The 22,552-nt window shown below is 43.8% G+C and overlaps 1 protein-coding gene across 3 annotated transcripts in view; it reads left to right on the top strand.

Moving 5' to 3' along the window:
• The window catches only part of gnao1a (guanine nucleotide binding protein (G protein), alpha activating activity polypeptide O, a), a 107,435-nt gene that overhangs the window by 22,536 nt on the left and 62,347 nt on the right, over positions 1 to 22,552 (top strand). For all 3 annotated transcript variants that reach the window (XM_085461117.1, XM_085461115.1, XM_085461116.1), the window contains exon 3: positions 9,390 to 9,531. In XM_085461117.1, the coding sequence (XP_085317243.1) occupies positions 9,390 to 9,531 (142 nt within the window). The remainder of the gene's footprint in view (positions 1 to 9,389; positions 9,532 to 22,552) is intronic.

Genomic DNA, 22,552 nt, shown 5'->3' with positions numbered 1-22,552 from the left:
CTATTTATTATACACTGTGTATTACTTTGGATATAGCTGGGATTAGCTGGTGGTGTACAGACCAGTTTACAGCCTCGGTAGAGTTCCTGTTCCTGCTTGAAAAACGTTAAAAAGTCTGCCACTGGAGCAAGTCAAAGTTCAGTATATTAAGCCTTGAAATTAGAAAAACTCATTCTTAGCTAGGGCTGTTCGATATAACGATATATATATCGGATGACGATATAAAAACATCTATCGTTTCATTTTACGCTGTCGTTTGTTTCGTGGTGTCACAGAACAAACTGTTTACGGCAATATGTTTTCATGGTTCTGATGTCACTGTAGTGGTTATATTCATTTCTTATAGTTCTCTCTTTCTCTTATATTTAATATAACCACACTACGGACGGACAAGCGCCTGTTTTTATGCGTTGTCGTTGTCGGTAACAGCATCGCGTGTCCGCTTGTTTATGTTCCACATAAACCTTTCACAATAAAGCTCAAGATCCTGTTGAGACTTTTCAAAATAAACTGAATCACGTGAAAGAGCAGATTATTTACGGATGAGAAGTAAAAAAGAGCCGCCAGGTGCTAAAAAATAAACCTTAGACTCAAACGTTAGAACAGGCTTTTCCCCGCAGCACGCCGTGTAAGAAATACTCCCAAAGAAAACGGCGCCGTTACAACTTGTGTCTAAAAATGCATCGTTTCATGCATCGGTTAAAACACTCGACTCCAGCTACACGACGCGCAGCTGGAAACACTTCACACAAGTCGAGCTGCCCGAGATTCACAGACTTTACAGAAAATGTTACATGTTTGTGATTTATATCGTTATCGGACGATAGATGTCTGATATCGGGATATGAGATTTTTGTCATATCGCGCAGCCCTATTCTTAGCTATCTTTGACTAGTGTTGTGAAGGTTTGTGTCTCATAATAGGTTCATGGTGCTCAAAAGTAGCTTTTTTTATAACCTTCCAACATCATCATCTTGGTTTTAAGTGTATAAAACTTATTTTCATTTCTAAAACTGTGACGCTGTTCTAGATTTAAGTCCAACACCTCACTTAAAATAAGTCATAATTCTCCATTTCTGGTGCGTTTACCTTTCTATAAGCTAAACAGCTTTGTGTCTAATTTGAAGTGTGATGAGATATTTTGACTAGAAATTGAACAAAAATACTTGGTAACATTTTGAGTTTTTGCAGTGTTTACTTCAAGCTAAACGTAAGATTTCAATACCTGCATCCATAAAACTGAATTATTAGTTTTATTAATGCTTTCATATATTTTAAGTACAGTATTTGTTGCTCTGGAGATTGATGGTTAACTGATGCAGCACATGCTCCGTACTGAATTATCACAGCTCCTGCATGTAAAACTGTTGTGGCTCTTCTATCCTGTCCACACTTACAGTCTCCTATAACTGTACTCATGAGGCACATTTAGGTTATGTTATATAACATATGATGCTACTATACTCACTGGCCACTTTGACATACATGCTTTTTCAACTGCGTGTGAATACAGATATCTAATGTCTGTGAAGGTTCTCAGTCATCCAGGTCATCGTAGTCAAAGGAGCTTGCAAAGAAAAGCGTCTGGACTCCCACTAGGCTTATATCTGGGACTCTCCACCATTTGACCTTAGAACTGAAGAAGCTTCTCGGATGAGAGGTGAAACGTCTTCAAGCAACTTAAAGAAGTCCAGACGCTTTTCTTTGCAAGCTCCTTTGACAGATATCTAATATTTTTGTGTTGTTTAGAGTCTCGCTGTCTGCAGTGTCTTCTTAGCTAAGAGAGATGAAGTGGTGAAGCAGATGCAACATCTGAGGTGACCAGCTTAGTCATTGACAGTCCAGCTGGGTTGATGTTTTATGTAGTGTTATGTAGTAAAGCTGCGTTTGCAGATTGTTTTTCTAAATCATGCGACATCATCAGATAAACATCTGGATGTTTGGATTTGGACGTTTTCAGTTCATCACGGGACTTTTCTTGAAGGCTGTTGTAATCTTTAGCTTTGTGCTGACTCTGGGGTTTCCCCTTGTAACTGCTTCTCTTGTTGCTTGTTACAGAAACTCTTCTACCATTAGATTTTCGTGGTCGATGAAGAAGCAACGGTGACGAGCGTAGAGATGTTCCAAACGTGACTGCAGTTGGAAGAATTGTTTCTGCTCTGGAGATGTTGAGTGATACAGATGATGAGAGCACAATAAATACTGAAGAGTCTTATGCACTCACTGGCCACCTTATTAGGTACACCTGGCTAGTGCCAGGTTGGATCCCCTGTTGCCTTAATGTTTCATGGCACTGACTCAACAAGGTGCTCTGCTGCACACCTCAGTGTTGCCTGGCCATTCTCCTCTGACCTCTGTCAACATCTCCCCCACGTCTACATGCCTGTATGTATTGAGCTGCTGCTATGTGCTTGGCTGATTAGTGACTGATACGCACTGATCTGTCAGAACAGATATTTCCAGATCAGTAGTTCATGTTACGAACATCTCACATGAGTGTTGTCAGTGCACAAAGAAAGTCTCTTTCTGGCCTAAAAAGGGCTAAATTCCATTTATTTTCAGCTATCTGAGCTGGAAAAGACGCACTGGTGCAGACGGGCAATCCAAAGAAGAAAAATGATAACGTTTATTTATTATTATCTTAATATTTAGCTTTGAAAATCTTATTTTTGGAGATATTTTTGTTAATCATGTCTTTGTCCTGTCTTCCTTCTCTCACCCCAACCAATCACAGCAGATGGCCCCGCCCCTCCCTGAGCCTGGTTCTGTCGCAGGTTTCTTCCTGTTAAAAGGGAGTTTTTTCTTCCCGCTATCGCCAAAGTGCTGCTCATAGGGGGTCATATGACTGTTGGGTTTTTCTCTGCTGTACGATCTACTTTACAATATAAAGCGCCTTGAGGCGACTGTTGAATTGAATTTCTTTTGGACTTTAAACTTACATTAGCACCAGAGGCAAAGGGTAGGCTAAGAGTTTGTGAATGTATCGAGACTGTAACAAATTTTCTCCATGAATTTAAGAGTTTTCAAAACCACAAATATAAACCCTGCAGGTGTAGTGAGACCAATGCCCGGACTCTATTGATATGCACATAAACTCTTCACAGCAGTCCATCCAGTAACTAGTTTGGATCAAAGCGTTAGACCAGCCATCCCCCGAGCTTCGCCTCCAGCACGGCTTAAATACCGGCTTATGTGTGTTTTGAAGAAAAGCAGAGACAGAGCTGAGGGCATCGGGATGTGTCTGTGAGAATCTGTGTGCTCAGGATGCTGCTGCTTGACCTCAAGGTGTGATGACAAGTGAGTGGAGCCGAATAACGGAGCAGCTGATGCCTCCATTTCACTGTCTGTGTGTGTGTGATGGGAGGGTGGAGGGGCAACGTTACTGACACCTTCAGTTATTTATAGCTTCTTTATCACACACATTTTTATCTCCTCCTCTTTCTCCTTCACTCTTTGCTGTAATGTTCTCAGAAAACACACACACACGCTGTGCATCCGAGTCTGAGGCAGCGCTGACAGGAGTTGGTCAGTGTGCACTTTGTCACTACCAAGAGCTCTGTCGACGAAGAACGGAAAGGGAGTGGATGGACGGCATAGTGCAAAAGAGCCAATCACAGGGCTTTGTGCGAGTGTGTGTGTGTCAGAGCAAACAGTGTTAGCTAGCAACAGTGCAGGGCTGAGATAAAGACCTAATTGCATAGTGTGCTGTGTAGGCTTTGTGTTCTGTGAGTGTTCACATGAGTAGGTGTGAGGATAAAAATACGAGGCATTAACGAGGCAGGCGCGTTGTGTTTGATATCATGTGTGCGCATCAACAGTTTTTCTTTCTGTGGGTTTCGTAACTTTAGCCGGTTAGCTTTAAACTTCAGGTCATCTTGTCAACGGAGCCTTCAAACTCCCAGAAACACGAGTTTTTAGCGCCTGTTGATCAGTGATCATCAGCAAAGAACGGCCACGCTGGAGTCGATGTAACCAGTTTGACAAATTTAAAAGTGCGCTATAGGCAGACACCATCCTGTGACTGCTATATAACATCTGCTGATTGGCCCCAAAATGGCAGCCACAGGATGATGTCATGGAACAGCGTTGTGGTTAAATTGCCCATATGTCTGTCTCTCTGTCCATCTGTCTGACTCGGTGTGAAACTAAACTATGTTTCAGGTCACCGTGCAGATTGTGCCAAGGCTACGTGAAATTGTACACATACACACAGTCCCTTGGCTTTGCTGACAGAAGGGCTTGGAGAGTGGGTAATGAGAAAAGGTCCTCATGCATGAAAGCTCACGTCAGCAAGCTAGCCAGCCGCTCGCACACACACACACACACACACACACACACACACACACACACACACGTACAGAGATGGGAAAACATGTCAGTTACACTTCTGATAACATTCATAACACTAATTTTAAGTCTTTGCTCGACCCTGCTCTCCCCAGCTGTGACCTTCGGTGTCTTCCTCTCTCTTCCCGAGTTAGCAAAGATGCCAGTAAAACTTTCTAGAGCGCTTTCTTCTTCCATCAACCCTCCTCCTCGAATTGTTTTCCAGTTAGGGAATCACGTAAAAGCTCAGCAACATCCACAAAATGTAAATCGATTACCATTTAAGAACAAAATAGTTGAGACAGAGCTAGACGGAGCACACCTCGCCATGCTAAACAACGGGTAGCATCACGATATCCAGCTGAGGAAAGAACCACCTGCCTTTACGTGTCAGAGGATTGTTTTAGCTGTCTGTGTCCAGTTAGCTTAACAACCTTAATGCTGTGTGTTAGAAGCGCCACGGGACATAACGTAGGGACAACACGGGCGTGCTGAGTGTCGGCGCCCTCCCACGGCCACTTCTGTTCCTGATGAAAGGCTCAACTTTTGGTTTGGTTTAAAAAACTTTATTCCGAGTTCTTACCTCACAGTCAGGTTTACATGGAGTTTACATCTAGTCCAAGATGGCGCGGCCACGTCCAGACGCCTTCCTGACCGCTCTCTGTGTGCATGGGTGTTGGACTTCCTCACTGGCAGAACTCAGGTGGTGAGGGTGGGCAGGTGCTTCTCCAACAGCATCACCATCAACACAGGAGCACCTCAGGGATGTGTCCTCTCGCCACTGCTCTACTCCCTCTACACTTCGGACTGTGTGGCCACCCACGGCTCCAACACCATTGTGAAGTTTGCTGACGACACAGTGGTGTTGGGTGCCATCTCCAACAACGATGAGGCGGCCTACATGGATGAAGTGAAGAATCTGGCATCGTGGTGCCAGGACAACCACCTCCAGCTGAACGTCAGCAAGACCAAGGAGCTGGTGGTGGACTTCAGAAGGGGTCAGCACAGAGACTACAAGCCCATCATCATCAATGGAGCGCCAGTGGAGAGGGTGCAGTCCTTCAAGTATCTTGGTGTCCACATCTCCTCAGACCTGACATGGGCTGCCCACATTCAGGTCCAGACCAAAAAGGCTAGGCAGCGCCTGTATCACCTACGACAACTGAGGAAGTTCAGGGTCTCTCCAAAGATCCTCAGGATTTTCTATACAGGCGCTGTGGAGAGCATCCTCACACAGAACATGACATCGTGGTTTGGGAACAGCTGTGTGAAGGACCAAAAAGCTCTCCAGAGAGTGATCCGTACAGCAGAACGCTGCTGCAGGATTGCTCTCCCCCCGCTTCAGGACACCTACACCAGGAGATGCCGGACTAGAGCAGCGCAGATACTGAAGGACCCGTCCCATCCTGGCAACAAACTGTTCCAACTTCTGCAATCTGGTAGAAGGTTCCGCATCTTCCGGGCAAGGACAGAGAGACTCAAGAGGAGCTTCTATCCCCAAGCCATCCGTGCCCTAAACACACACACCCGCCCTCTCACATCATCTATAATTGACTGAGACAGGACTCTTCCAGACACTAAACCAAGGCACAATGTACATTTCAATTCCTTTAATTTTAAATATGTTTATATTGTCTATCCTGTAAAATAGTCAGATGTCTATTCATATTAATGTACAGAATTCACCTGCTTGCTGCTACTGCTGCACATTCACCCAGTGTATATACTATATGTATATATATATATAATGTTCTTCCTCTACACCCCCCCCCCCAATTTTTGCACATGTCGAGGAGCGTGTCAGGCTATTTCACTGTGTGTTATACTTGTATAACTATGCATGTGACAAATAATAAAGAACCTTGAACCTTGAACCTTGGAAGCACATTCTCACAGTGCAAAGCTGGCCGAGCGCCCCTGCAGAAGAGGCTCTTTGTCATAACTTTAGCTTCCTGTCGTATAAACACAGAGTCCCCAGTTCTGTTTGTTAGGTTATTTCTGACATCAACCTCTCTATTGGCATCGTTTCCTCTTCCCATTAAGAGTTTCTCCTCTCTGGTGGTAGGAAAGGTGGAATTTCAGAAAATGTCTTTTTGGCATCTTTTAGCAGGGACGCAAAGATCTGTCCTGGTTCCCGTCTGCAGCTCCAGGCTTTGGCCCTCTGTGTGAAAGGCACTGATGTAAATAGAAGTGTGGCATATTTATATAGGACTGGCACACTGCCTGATTGATCTGAAACATTACACTGACCGAGACCGCAAACACACACACACACACACACACACACACACACACACACACACACACACACACACACACACACACACACACACACACACACAAAGTCAATACCGTTGGACACTCACAGAAGCAGTAAACAGATGTATCGTACCACACATCTGCCATATGTCAAGAAGCACACCAAACCAGACCCCGCAGAGCAGAGGCCTTTTTAAACTGACCACGAACTCTGTGGTCAGGTTGTTATAAAGAAACCGAAGCTTTTCCTTATTTCCTTTCATGTACTTTACGTCATAACGATGGATGTTCATATTAAACTTGTAATGAGGTCGGCGTATGTGCGAGTAATCCCCGTCAGGAACAGAACTTCAGGATTTGGACTCTCAGCACTCCGTCTGCTCTTGGCTCTCTATGATTTTAGTGAGGGTGGATATCACCTTATATGGTAATCTTAGGTGTACAGCAACCCACTCACCTGCTGTTCAAACCTTCTGTTTGAAAAGAGCAGAAGAGCAAAGAGCTCACTTCAGACCTGATATAAGTGAGGATTATTTTGATTCATCAGTCAAGCACCTTTCAGTGTAATCGATGTTGTTCTCCAAAAGTTTAATCTGTTCATCTGGACGTAGCGTTTTGTGGGAGAAACGTTTCGTCACTCATCCAGGTGACTTGTTCAGTCTCAGCTGACTGCAGGTAATTGATGTAGTGTGAGTACATAATACTTTATCTCACCGGCTCATGACTGATGCTGCGTATTGCTGTCCAGCTGTCACTAGTAGGAACTAAGAACAAATATAAGCGTTCACATGCTAAAGAACAAGATGTGAACAGTTTCTCTGAACAGTTTCTCTGAACGTCCACTGCGGGGCTGCTGACAGCGCTTATATTTGTTCTTAGTTCCTACTAGTGATGTGCGATACCACTGATTTCCTTTCCGATCTGATACCAAGTAATATTCAGGGTGGTATCGACGATACTGATCCGATACTTTGTACAAAAACGTATTTTATTTGTTGTATCTTAAATTATAGCGTCATAATGATTACAGGACATCAGATTACTTGTTCTTATCACTTAATAATGCAGAGTTCATCATATAGAAATAAAAAAACTGAAGTTGTGGCTATTTGACCACCTTGCCTGCCTGTGAGAGACGTCTGTCTCGCCCTAGCAGCACCTGTCCCTCTCCTCCTCTTCAGTTTGTCTCAACATAAGCTCGTCATATTCTGTGATATGATTTACTCTGAGGTGACAAGGTTAGTGATGTTGCCACAACCATACATGCCAACCCTCCTGATTTTTCCGGGAGAATCCCAAATTTCAGTGCCCCTCCCGAAAATCTCCCGGAGCCACCATTCTCCCGAATTTCTCCGATTTTCCACCCGGACAACAAAATTGAAAAACCATATCGCAGAATTCATAGCGCGGCCCAGCGAATTCCAGTTTCCAACAATGATGGCAGCTACTTAGTTTTAATATTACTCTTATTTCTCTTTCTGGGTCGCAAAAAAACTTTGAACATATTTTCAGGTGAGAATGTAGCTGTGTAAACTTCAAATATCTGAGCCCACACATCGTCTTCAAACCCCCGCGGGCTTTCACTACTCGAGTTAAACATGATATTTAAGTCACTTTGATAACTTAAAAATGTTCTTGTTTGGCTTTTTCAGTGTTTTATTTATTCGTGAGTAAATCGGTTTGGCTGAGATTAAAATGATTAGATTAAATTTAATTTAACTTTTTTAATCCCTCGGGAGGGTTACTCCGGGGTTTTACACAGCTGAATAAACGTCAAACAGAAACTGATTAAAGAGAAGTGTGAGACGGTCGAGAGTTTACGCCAGCGCCCGGTTATATTTTAGATAGCAAGGAGCAGACGGCTGAGTTTCACTACCCGGCTTTCTTTAGACCGCGAAGGTCTAAAGAACCCTAAGGCGGAAGAGGAAGTAGTTCCTTTGAATGTAGACAATCCGAATGATATAGTTTCTTTCCACTGTGTTCCTGTTAATGATAAACTACAAATTTACCCTAAATTACTAAAATATCGATATTTTAATGTGAGAATCGATTCTAGAACATAAATGATTGGTATCGGAGGAATCGATATTTCAGGATCGATCCGCACATCACTAGTTCCTACACGTGTCTCTCTGACTTTACCGAGCTCTTTGCACTTTCTTTACTAGATTTCTTTTCAATTTGGATTACTTGGTTGTAAAGTAAGAACAGTGGGATAGACACAGGCCTGTAATACACGCACAAATGTTTGCAGCCGTGTTGGATCCTGAGTTGTGCCCATGCTGGAGGCCCGTTCGTTCGGGTTTATTTATGCATGGTGATGTTGTCTATCAGAATTGCCTCACACTGTTGCCTCAACCTGTATCTGTCTGTTTGAATCAACCTGTTGTTCGTGGCTGTCCGTCTCTCTGTTGGTCTTTGTCTCATTTGTCCATACGAGCGGGAGTCTACCTCGCTAACTGTCCCTGCGACCGTCTGTCGCTGTGCCCTTGCGTTAGGTGCAGTGAAAGACATTGTGGCATTTCAAACAGCAGCCTTAAATGTCAGGTTAGGCTACAGTTATGGGCCCGCTCCCTCCCTCCTCTCCGGTCCAGGCTCCACCTGTGCTTATCTCCATTTTCCTCTTTTGTATCCCACGAACGTGTAAAACACCTTTGCCGTGTGCTTTTAATCCACTTTTTTATCAGGTTGAGAAGCAAACCTGTGCCTGCACATAACTTTGCTGTTCACTTTGTTTGCCTGTATAATGAGCAGAGCCCAAGTATTTAACATTCTTTAATGCCCGTGCGTCTCTTTGTTTCTAGGATCATCCACGAGGACGGTTTCTCCGGCGATGACGTAAAGCAGTACAAGCCCGTTGTTTACAGCAACACCATCCAATCTTTGGCCGCCATCGTCCGCGCCATGGACACGCTGGGCCTGGAGTACGGAGACAAAGAGCGCAAGGTCAGCTCCCGTCCTCAAGCGTGCATACACGTTTCCCAAGCATGCCCAGCAGAACGTACGACACATAAATGACTCATTTTCCAAATACTGTCACCAACATTGTAGAGTGTGATGACAGATCACCATAAACGAGGGAAATGTTTTGTGATTTTTTTGTATTCTCACTTCTTTGAACTAAATAAGGCTCATCATTAAGCACTTAGCTCGTGCACCAAATTCCCAGCCTACGACTGACGCACGTAGCCACGGGATGGACCACATAACTGGGATAGAGCAGGGAGAGGCCGGCGTGGGCCTTGCAAGACAAAAGCACCAGGAGTCCAGCTCTTGTATCAGACCTGTTAAAGTATATGTGGCAGGACAACGATCTCTACCAGCTTCAGCTCCTCGATTTGACCTTTTTGAAGACAAAAATCTCTCCGTATAAAGTTGTGGAGGATAGCACTTAAATATAGCGCAGGTGTAAGACTGCCTGTGCTGTGGTCCCTGAATGCTGATAGCTGGTCTAAGCAAATTCAGGTGCGGCAGTTCAGCAACGTGGAGGACGCATAATCAGCGAGCCAGTGTCAAACCGACACAGACCTTCCCTACACATTTCACTCTTGACTGGTTGCAGCTGTGTCTAATGTAAAAAATATTCACAGCTTGTTCGTTTTCCCAGAACGTTAGACGCTGCCATCAAAGACAAGTTAGCATCACATTAGTATTCACTCAGAAAGCATCATTTTTCAGGGAACACTTTAAAGACGGTACGATCTTTAAAGACCGTACTGAATGACCTAACCAAACAATCCTAATGTGACCAAGGAGACACTGAAGGAAAAGTAAATGCCCGGTGAAAATGAGGGAAGACAAACCATCATGAAATGAAAAACACCAGCTTCCAAACAAACGCCGCCTCCTGAGGGACAAACGGATCATTTGCTTCACCACAAACTCCAGTGGCCTCTGAAGTCATGGCAACTTTGATGCTTTGGAAAGCATCGAGAGGAAAGCAGAAAATGATCAGCACTTGTTTTATATATATTTCATATTTTAATGTCTTTGTTTCGCTTGCTGAGATTGAGCAGCGATCTTGCATCTTTTATTTGATAAACTGTCTTCAGTTTATCGGGATTGGCTGTGAACGGACCCTGTCACGCTTGGGCCGAAATTCCTTCACACTAAGGCTCACACCGGGTCACTTTCCCAATTTTGCTTTAAGTTATAAAGTTATTTTATTATTTACATTTGGCCTAATATTGATCCTTATTGCTGCTTCAGAGGATAGTTGGAAATGTCTGTCAGAATCTGCAGAGTATACAGAACAAATAAAATGTTCACGTTGTCTTCCCAACAGTTTCACTGACATCTACGCTGGATGGTCAGGAAGCGTTCGCGATGTCTTCTCCGGCGCTGATAATGGCGTCTGTCTTGTGTCAGTGACGTAAAAGACGGATTTAATGCGACATGACCATCAAACAGCAGTCGCTTTCTGAAACATCAGATATGTATCGGATTCAGGACCACATACCAAAGTGACCCAGATCGGCTTTGAAAATATCGGATTTGTGCCGTTCACACTGTCAGACCATGATCGGACAGATGGTCGCAGAGGGTCAGAAAAGTCGGATTTGATGCGCTTTCGCCTGCAGCGTGAACGTAGCCTTAGTCTTTCCCACTTCTCAGTCCTCTGAATCCTGAAGTATACACGTTCAGTATACGACCTGCTAATTGAGGATTATGAATCTAATCCACAGAAGAGGATCGGTTCTATCTGAACGCAGGGCAGCGGGATGAGGCTAATCAACCGCTCCTTTATACTCACCTCAGTTTCAGGTTCCAAATTTCTAATAAATCAGGTCATTAGACTTGTCAGGATGACTCAGGCACTAAAGAGTGCAGGAAATGCAGTCATGTATGGCACCTTCAGTTAAATGCTGAACATCAGCTCGTGGTTTTGAATGCACTGCTGTAGGAGCGAACACGTTTTCACTCAGCCTCACCTTCTCTGCTGGAACGTTTTGTTTGACCTCTGTCTGCACATGAAGCATCCTGATGTGTTTGTGTGATTCAGACGAAACACTGACACGCCCACTTTGTTCCTGATGTTGTATAAAAGTTCAAAGTGAAGATAAATGCTGCTGGTGTAAGTGTACATCATTAGCAGTTCTGTGTAGTTGTTGATGATGCGTCGCCATAGCAGTCGTGGTGATGATGTCACAGTGGTGATGATGTCACGATGACAGAATATCTGTCCTCCTCATCACTGCGTGAGCGGCACAGATTTGAACTGTAAGAACACATGCAGGTGACCTTAACCTTATCCAAAGGCGCGGTGTATTTTTAATCACAACGCTGCTTTTGATACTTCATGTAGAGGCTGAAATAACAATACACCTATTGATCAGGATATGCTGTGTGTGTGTGTGAGTTGTCTTTGTTAGACTATTGAAATGAGGACATTTTGGAAACGCAGTAGTGTGAGGAGTCAAGGTCAGCCATACAAACGTGTGTGTGTCTGTTGGAGGGTATAATATATCAAAGTATTGCGTTTCTATTTCGAGGTAAAGTGAACAGCCTCAGCTACATTGTTATTTGTACAGAGTCAATCCGTCCACCCAGCCAGCCGTCCAGCTGTCCGTTTTCTACCACTTATGCAGGTCATGGGGACGGCAGGCAAACCTCTCTCCTGCCCTCCAGCACCTAAAGCTCCTCTGGGAGACACTGAAGTGTTCCCAGGCAAGAATGGAGCAGTTTATGTTTTTGGTGTGAGAGTTGACATTTTGAAAAGTGTCTACAACAAGATTTCTGTGCTACACTACTTATCAGGTTAAAGTAACGTGTGTTACAGAAGGGTTGCAGGATTATAACCGGTTCTGAAATGAATGCAAAGTGTTGAAGAAGAGGCGTAAAACAGGAAAGAGGACAGAAGATAGATTTTTCAAGGCAAAATGGAGAAGTGACAGTGGACAAGAAACAGAATGAGCTGTGTTTACACTCCCCATCTGACTTCCCCACAAAGTAACCAGAGCAACATCCTACCCACATCAATAAAGGACGAGGGGCGAACGTGAACGTTTTTCATACCCGTATCCTTCAAGCTCTCCTCTTACTCTTTCAGCTTCCCCCTCTAATCCTGTGCTGGGATCGCGTATGTCAAACCTGTCCCGTCCTATCTTTTTCTGGTCTTTTGCTTGCTCTTCTGACTGCGCCCCACCCACCCACCAATCTGTTTCTCTTCGCTAGTTGCTGTGGCAACCCAGTGTTTTCCCTTGCTCTCAACACATTCCACAAGCCCGTGTCCAAGGGCGCCGTGACACATACACTTGGAGACGCGCACGCACAAACTCACACGCGTATGCAACACATGCACACATTATGATAGCTTGCTTGAAATAGATCTTTGAGCACTTTTCACTCAGGCTTCACAGAAGAAGCTTCAAAGAGAAACCTCTTTGGTGTTAAAGCCTCTGCTGGTCCTTCAATAAAACTACAGTTTATGGCTCCGTGCTGTGACCTGAGGTAGTATACTATGTCTGTCCTTATGTACATACCAATCAGTCCCATTCTCGCAAATCTTAGGAACTATTTTTTTCATATTCAGTTCAAGCAGGGATGAATGTAATCTAGTGATTAAGGCCAAGGACAACTGTATGACAGTAATGATAGTTTCCAGAATTCTCTCCTGCAAACACAAAGTCTAAAAAAAGTAGTTAAAGCTTAGGGCAAGGGTGGGGAACTCCAGGCCTCGAGGGCCTGCAGGATCTCACCCTGGGTCAGCACACCTGAATAAGACGATGAGTTCATTACCAGCCTCTGCAGGACTTCAAGACATGTTGAGGAGGTGATTTAGCCATTTAAATCAGCTGTGTTGGATCAAGGACACATCTAAAAGCTGCAGGACCCTCGAGGCCTGGAGTTGCCCACCCCTGCTTTAAAGTCAAAGTCAAATTTATTTATATAGCACACTGTTGACCAAGGTGCTGTATACAATTTAGGCGAATGCTTTCACCTGTATTGTCCTCTGTGTAAAGTTCCCCTCCATTCCCAGACCAACTTGTATTTAGAGATAATGTCCTACGGGATGCATTGGTTAGTTGCATTTAGATCCATTACTCCAGCAGTAGCAACAGTGCAGTATTTAAAATACGGACAGTAAAATATGGCATTTTTCATCCATCCATGTGTTTTTTTTGTAACCGCTGTTGTCATTTAGGGTCCCAGGGTGCTGGAGTCTGTCCCAGCCGTCACAGGGCACAGAGGCACATCCTGTACAGGGCGCTGGTCTAGCACGCCGTTTGCACTCATATTCACACATGGCCTACTGCGTGTCTTTATGATAAGCTGAATCATTCCACTGGTACAGCCTATGTTCTCTTACTTCATGCTGGACGTGTTTGTTGTGTTTGAGGTTGGATGGTGATCCCTGTGGAACCAGTGCCAGTGTTTTCCAGGGTGAGGTATGGATGATGGAGATCGCCCGACCATTCTTCTTGGAATAACATCAGCAGACCTTAAGTGTCTGCCTGGAGCAACCACTCGGGATTTTTTTATTTATTTTTGTTCGAGCCACAAATAATCAGCCTGTGCTTTACTCGTGGATTTGCCTTAGGCTTCATTTTCTGTGTCGGTATATAAAACTAAATGAAGTCAGAGGCAGTAGGGCAGAAAGGCCACTGTGATTGAGATCAACTCCACTTCAAGATATTCATTAACATTTTATTGTTTCAGCAGGGAGGGGTGCTGAGCGTAACTAGGACAGGACACACATCCTGATTTTATAACCTCAACATTTGATAACAGAATCAGCAGTTAAAGTTAAAGACAATGACTGTACTGTGATTTCTGCCATACTTAAATATACTCAGTAAATGTACTTGTAATCTCTCCTCTCTGACGTAACACAGTATCCAGAGGGAGATGTTCCTGCTGCCGGGCAGCAAACTTTGACACTCGAGGGGCAGTGCTGCTGACGTTTGACTTTCCTCAGCTGTCACCTTTCTGTAGTGTGAGATGCTAAAGTATGTTAGCAACACATGACATGTGATGATGACTTCTTTGAATAAGAGCTTGGGTCTAAGACACTCAAGTTATGATATGTATATCTATTTTTCTATATTTACAAATAAATGACGAGTGCAGCAGTCAGTAATTCAGGTCTGATGATGAGAAGGAAATTATGGACGCAGCTGCTATTGAAATGAAGCGCACGCAACTACTGACATCAGAGAAACACTCGGTGTCTCCATGGACCCTCAGAGGGAAACAGGGAAAGAAGATAAGATGGAGCGGGCATGACGGGGATAGGATGATGATAGGATGGACCGAGTGTGGAAGATAGCGAGACAGCGAGAGCTGGCAGACAGGTCGCTGCGTGTTGTTGTGGAAACTAGCTGAGTTATTCTCACGGGTTAGTGTGTGTGGGTGTTCCTGTCTAGCTATCTTTGTGAGGACCGAAATCTGCATTCTACTATACTTGTGAGAACCAGCAGTCACTTGTGAGGACACACAAACCGGTCCTCACAAGTTTGAAGACATTTAAAGGCTCAAAATGTGGTTTTAGTGTCAGGGTTACAATTAGGTTATGGTTAGGTTTAGGGTCAGGCATTCGTTTGTAATGGTTAGGGTGAGGGGCTAGGAAAAGCATTATGTCAATGAAGGTCCTCACTAAGATAGCTACACGGGCGTGTGTGTGTGTGTGTGTGTGTGTGTGCGCGCGCGCACATGTGTTTGTACGTGTGAGCTCCAAAACCAACGCCCATCTGAACACAATGTTCCCATTGTGTGTTAAACATAAAATAATTTACACACGGCCATACTGCTGCAATAAACTGGAGACACGTAACAAATATAGCTCAGTTTCCCTTTTTGGGTTGTGATGACACACAAAGTTTTACATATCAGGATATAATAAAAATAGTCAATAACAGGACTTCAAATTAGGTACTGATATGAACTACAAACATGAGATACTTTATTTATTAAAACCAAAACCAAAGATACAAGCTCACTGCTTCCATAAGAATTAATGGGGTAAGGTACAGCCAAGTGCTGCTAATTAAATGAACTGCGTGATGAAGTGTGAAGGACAGACTCTACAGAGCACATTTAGGATGTTAAAAGTTAAAGTTCGCGACAGTACAGTCAGAAAAAAGACTGAACAAGTGCACCTTGTTTGGCAGGGGTGTCAGGAGAAAGCCTCTTCTCTCTAAAAAGAACAATGAAAGAGTATCTGAACAAAACACAGGGAGCAAGAAGAGACCGCCAAAAGGCCCGGGAGCAGTCGTTGGTTGACTGTGAGCTACCAAAGTATTCTGTATCTACAGCAGGTCTACGTCGCTTATGAGGCCGTCTGTCACTCAGCTAAAGCTTGGCCAAAAGTGCTTCAGGAACAGGACGGTGATTCCAAGCAAAACGAGAAAGAAATGAATCAAAGTGTCGCGACGGCACAAAGACTTCAACTCGTCCGAAATGCTGCGGCAAGACCTTCAGAGAGCCGCGCGTTAATGAACCCCAACAAACCTCAATGAGTCGAAGCAGTGTTGTTAAAATTCCTCCACAACGATTTGAGAGACTGATAAAGAAAACAGTTACTTATTGCTGCTGCTAATGTTGGTTGTACAAGCTGGTGAATCATGGATTGTACTTTGTTTTTACAAACTGCTTCTACGTTTTAGCTTCGTTTTTGTTTGGACCTCATTTTAAGACTTGGGGACGAGATTATTCTGATCATTTCCTGATATGTAAAACCTTGAATTAAAAGGTGATGTGTGTTGTCCTGAGTTTGAATCCAGCTGGTAACCTGTAGTTCCTCTGTCTGATAAAGGCTTGATGTTTTCCCATTGGAAGGAATTCAATGGAATCCATCTGAGCTGTAGCGTCACAGAGAAATGAAAGAAGTTGGAGGCTGTTGGTGTTTCATTAGGATTTATTGACCAGAACAAAATATGTAGAATTTGCATCTACAGATCTTCTGCTTTTATTTCTGTCTCTATCTGTAGATTGGATCAGTTTCCTGTTTGCTGTAGTGGATTTTTTCTGGGTAGCAATAAGCTACAACTGTCCTGTCATCAGTCTGGCTGTCAGATTGAGGCTTTAGGTGTTCCTTCACGTGATGAAAACATTCAGCTAAGAAACCACCAAACCAGTCAAATCTCTCGATCACCTGTTTGAGGTGCAGTTAATAATGAGGAAAAACCACATTTTGCCACATAAATGCTGATAATATCAGAATGAATCATTAAAAGGAGCAAACGGGACCTGGATCATCCCTGGATGTGTGAGGATCACCCGGTAATGAACAGGTGGACAGTGGTCACTGCACAACTGTGTCATTATAATAAAGCAGCGTTGTAGCCCAGTGTGGGCGTGTCCAAACCTGTTACAGGTGTGTGCACGCAGAGTAGATGAGCACACTTTGAATGGGATCATTGCAGATCCCTTCCTGCCAGGTTAAGAAGGTCAGTGTATGGACACAGCTTCCACCACAGACACACACACAGACACACACAGACACACACACAGACACACACACAGACACACACACAGACACACACAGACACACACACAGACACACACACAGACACACACACAGACACACACACACGTGTTTGAAGTGTGTGTCAGTCTGCCACCTTCCTGCAGTGCTGAGCTCCCTTTGATTGTTCCCTCCCTCCCTCCCCTCCTGCTCTTTTGTTATTTTCAGCATCATCCCTTTGTCTCTCCCCTCTTACACCCTGTGTCCTTTATTCCTCTCTCCTCCTTCTTTCCTGCACTTCTTTATTGATGCTGTCGTTTCACCTTCTTCTTCTCTCGTCCTTCCTCTTCTCCTCAATCACCCGAGTCTAGTCTCCTCTTGTTTCTTCCCCCTATTCCATTTCTCTCATTTAGGGATTTCCATTTTCCCTGTAGCCTTGCACTTCACTCTCTTCATCTATCTAATAGAGCAATAAGGTAAGCTCCCTGCCATGCACCTGACTGGCTAGCTCAATCAATTAATCAAGACTTTCAAACTTTAATCCCACCTCACAGTGATGAGAGATCATTAGTCTCTGGGTTACTGCAGCTGGGTAATTAACACACACGCACACATGCACATATGCGAGTGTGTGGATTTTAGGCCGTGTGTGTCTGTGTGTAGATGCATGTGTGCTGAATGTGTGAGTCCATGCAGAGAGAGAGAGATAAATATAGAAATCCAGAGTAAACCAGAGAGAGCAGAGAGAAAGCCTCTGCATCTTTAAAGTGAGATTGTCGGTGCAAAGGAATGAACCGTCGTCTCCTAGCAACAAAAGGACCGCCATCCCATACCTGAGATTTGGGAGTGTGTTTTATCCACGTCTTTGTTCCCAGGACTGTCACAGGTCAAATTTTATTATTTATACTGTATCTGTACAGGACGTGTCGTTAGCCTTTTTTCAGTGTTCATACCAGGACAGATTTTCCATGGTTATTTGTTTGAGGCGCTGTAAGGAAGACTCCTTAACTTGGCTCTTTCTGTGAGTTTCCATGCCGAGTTTCAGCTTCTGGATCGGTGGTTCTCCCAGCTCGAGTGGGTTTTGCGGTATCGTCTCTGATGGTGAAGATGGGCTGAAGCCTGCCCTCCTGTGCTTGTCGTGGGGTGCAGCTTTGCTTTGCCTTTATTGTAATCAGCAGGAAAGCTGCCATTGCTCTGAGCTTTGACCAGATTCAGACTGTATTCATTAAAAAAATAAAAGGATCTGAGGTTGTCATCTTTTTATTTGTGGTGATTTGCTCCACACTAGTCATTACTTCCTAAGTGCGACAGAACACACACTGAAAACATTTTTTGGGCTAAATAATTTTGCTATAAACTCATAACTTGTTATTAGTTAATGATAAAAACTAAGAAATAAGAATCGCGATGTATTGCCATTTCTTTCTGTGAAATAAAGAACAACCGTTTCCTTTGAATGATTTCTGGTTAAAATGATTTAATCTCTCAGACAAAGACTCTGACTGACTTATGTCCAATCGGTCTTTAAGTGATGACGTATGAATCCTGTTTCCAGGTCCAAACTGCTCTGTTTATTAAGGCTGTTGTGTTTTTAACATGTTTTGTATCCTGTTCTATTTAATCTGAACAAGCCCTTAAAAACAATCCGTGATCACTGTCGGTCTCTCTGGGTTTTATTGCCACTGTTCATTTTAAAGCTCAGTGTTTAAACCCTTACGATGTAACTGCAGCCCAGCCCATGCAGCAGTATATTAATGACTAACCTCGTATTGTGGATGGATTATCTCAGTTGTTCTCCTGACTGAAGTTTGGTCCTTTTACAGCATCCTGCCATGCGATTGCATTTGTCCCTAACCATCAGGAACCCTCACGTTAACTTTTATCGAGTGGAGAAAAGTTAGCGTTCATCCTCCAGCTTCACTGTGTTTATGCTAACATAGCTGTTTTGCTAGCGGTCACGTAGCACATCATTATATACCAGCTAGCCCAACTTCAGTAACCCTACAAACGTCACTGCTGTTTAGTTTCTGTCTTCATTTATGTTGGAAGTGATAGCAGAGCTGTACGTTTGAATTTTTCAGAAATCTCTCAGTCAGAACATGCTATATCATGTTTAGGTGGAAGCTAGCGAGCTAACTTCCTGCTAACTTCTAACTCTGTTAAACTTCATTAATCCTGTTTTCATGGATGCCTGGATGTTAAACTTAATTGTTACACCTGGTAAAGCAGCAATACTGATCATTTTATTAAGGTGAAATAATTTACATAGTTTGTAACTCTCAGTGATGCCGCAGTGCTCGTTTGACTTTGGGACCTGCAGCGGAGTTTGGACCCGGAAACGGCTAATGTCAGACTTAAAGAGCAGATAGCAGCCACAGTGTCTGATTTTACTTCATTTTTACATCTTTTTTTTAACAGTGTCAATTGATATCCGCTCTCTCTCCTCTGCTCTCCATCACACATGATTAAAGGCAAACTGGTGTTGGTCTCTGCTACGTACAGACATTGGTGTACAAATAGCAAAAGCGTCATTTTATAATGACATAATTTCTTTTCATTTTGTTTCACTCGGCTTCCTTGGGGTGTGAGGTCATCTGGAAATCTTGGGAAATATCTGCCATTTTCTGTAGAGAGGCAGAAAGCTTTGATTGGATGGCCTGTTTTGCCGTTTGGTTTGACCAGCTGGGACCTTCCTGTGTAGAGCTGGCATGTTCTTCCTGCTCTCTGAGACATGCAGGTTTAGTGAACTGGCCACCTTAGAACGCCTGTTGGTGTGAATGTGACTACCAGTGTGTCTGTCTTTGTGTGCCAGCCGCTCTGATAGATTGCCAGCCAGTGCATACTGGGACAGTATCCAGTGCCGTGTGACCTTGAACCGGCTAAGCGGTTTAGAAAATGGATGGATGACTGACTCAGTGATGCTTAGTGCAGGAGAAACAAGTGTTTTCCTCAACAGGCTGCAGCTAATGATTTCTTTTCCCCCAGTTAATCTACTGTCTGTCCTGTCAATAAATCAGTGAGTTTTTTTCTCTATGAAATAGATAAATGCCTCCTAATGACTTTAATGATCCCACCAACATCTTCTTTTGATTTTTTTCTAATAGGTCTCAAGAACTGGATGATTTAGGAAGCTGGCAATCGGCAGGCTGTTGTGTGCTGGTAAATGTAGGCGTGGAAGGACCAGCGCGGTAAAGGAGATGTCTTCTTAGTCCTGGTGCCCGTGGACATGTTAGGTTATGCTTGGTATTCACATTGTTGAGAAGCTGGAATTTACTTTTGGTGATTAAAAATGAGTGAAATAACCTTTTTTGTCAACTGGCTGTTCAGTTCAGCTCTTATTAGCTTTGCATACCACAGTGTTGTGTTCCATAAAGCTAAGAGCAGATCCACTCGTCAGTACTGCCGCTGATTTTGTGCTACCTGTTCTTCTGCAGCGTGCTGCACTGTAGTGTGGTGACAAGTCTTGTGAGTGAGGTTGATTTCATTCTGTTATTGTTGTGATTGATCTCTGTTTTTGCAACCAAACTGCATGACTGCATGTGGATAACACAGCACAGATATTTGCATGTCTCCTTTTCAGTTTGTTATAGAGCGTTTATTTTATTGCAGAAAAGCGAGTCAGGCAGCAGGCAAAATTATGCCTGTTATGTTTGCCGTTATCATCCAGACACAACTAGCCCTCTGTTTCCCTAAATTGCCCTGTAGCCCATTGAAACCACACACACACACACACACTCTTACTCGCCCTCTCTTTCTCCCCCATCTCTCCCTCTCTCTTGCTAACCTCCCCCTTCCTTGCTGCATTTGCCAGACTGGCGCTGCCAGCATCATATGACAGGCACATGGACCTGTCTTGCCGTGCCAAGCCACAACACTGCGCCACTAAGAACAGGACCATGATGCCTTGCTCCTGTCACCCTCAGTAACCAAGGCCGCCAATCGTCAGTGACGGTTTGCAAAACGGAGAGGAAAAAGCTCCCGCTTCCAGAAACTGAACACATGCACAGAAGCAGACAGATTTAGGGACGTTATGGACCAGATTCTAGGAGACCGGAGCCACATTTAGAGTTCTGAGGTGTAGGAAGACCTCAGGCTGTACTGTTGACTGGCCTGTCCTAATTCTTACCGTCTTACAGTCATGAAATCATGTCTGCCTCTGGGATATGAAGCATCAGTCGGTCTGTGATTAGCAACTACGAAGACAACTGTGGAGTGTTCAAAGGCGCTTCAAGCAAACTGCATGTCACACACCTTAGTAACTGTTTGCACACACACACACACACACACACACACACACACACACACACACAGATGCTGTCTTTAAGACAAACTGAGGTTACAACAAATATTGATTTGTTTTGTTAGAAAGGTGATTAAGAAATAGCAAAAATAACAACATGTTTGCATTATATACTGTGTGTGTGTCAATAATAACACAACATCATAAAGAATATTAGAGAGAGCTTTGTCATAATAGAATAAATGGTTTTATGCCCATGAGACGCCCTGTTAGCCTCGTGATCAGTCAGTCATTAAGGCAACTGGCAGTTGTGTGTGTGTGTGTGTGTGTGTGTGTGTGTGTGTGTGTGTGTGTGTGTGTGTGTGTGTGTGTGTGTGTGTGTAAATGACCTCAGGGACTGGGTTCTCAGGTGCTGAGAGAGAGAACATAGACTATAGTCCCCATGAGGCAGTGAAAGCGAGGGAGAGAAATATGACTTATTCAAATTATTTCGCCTCAGGTGTAAAGCATGACGAACAGAGTGGTGGAGAAGAGGATAAGAGAGCAGGAGAGGCTGGGGTGTTCCTCAGGGGTTAGCACATTGACACAGTATTGTGCTGTTCCTGCTTGTGTTCCTTTATAACGGATCAGGTTGACAAAGCATCCTGCATTAATGTGATTCCATTTCCAGAGAGATTTTTTTATTTCCTGCACCAAAGCCACAACGGGGAGCTCCACAGGTGTGATTGGGCAGATTTATTTGCCCTGTTTCTGCTGGGGGGGGGGGGGGGGGTGATGTTCCACACAGCGAAATTGTGACTCGAGTGCACTACAACATGGTTCCACTGCATCAATCTTATTATGTTTGCAAATACCCCGAAGGGTGGAAGATAAACAATCAAAAGTAAAACTGATTGACTAATTGATAGACTTTGATTTTATTTTGTAACCAGCCATTGTTTTATTCAATTCAACTCTATTTATAAAGCACCAAATCACAACAACAGTCGCCTCAAGGTGCTTTATACTGTAAGGTAGACCCTACAGCAATACATACAGAGAAAAATCCGGCAATCATATGACCCCCTATGAGCAATTTGGTGACAGCGGGAAGGAAAAACTCCCTTTTAACAGGAAGAAACCTCTGGCAGATCTTACTATAGTCATCCCTCGTTTGTCGTGGGAGGTGAAATCCGCGAGGTAGCCAACTTTAGTTTGTTACAATTATTATAGATGTTTTAAGGCTGTAAAACCCGTCACTACACACTTTATACACTTTTCTCAGACAGGCATGAACATTTGCGCACTTTTCAAATCAAATCAAATCAAATCACTTTTTATTG

This window comes from Copadichromis virginalis, linkage group LG7 (assembly GCF_057382275.1).
Source record: "Copadichromis virginalis isolate Kocher_CV1m ecotype Utaka linkage group LG7, C_Virginalis_male_GT1.1, whole genome shotgun sequence".
Classification (NCBI taxonomy): Eukaryota; Metazoa; Chordata; class Actinopteri; order Cichliformes; family Cichlidae; genus Copadichromis; species Copadichromis virginalis.
This window is presented reverse-complemented; position numbering and strand designations above follow the sequence as displayed.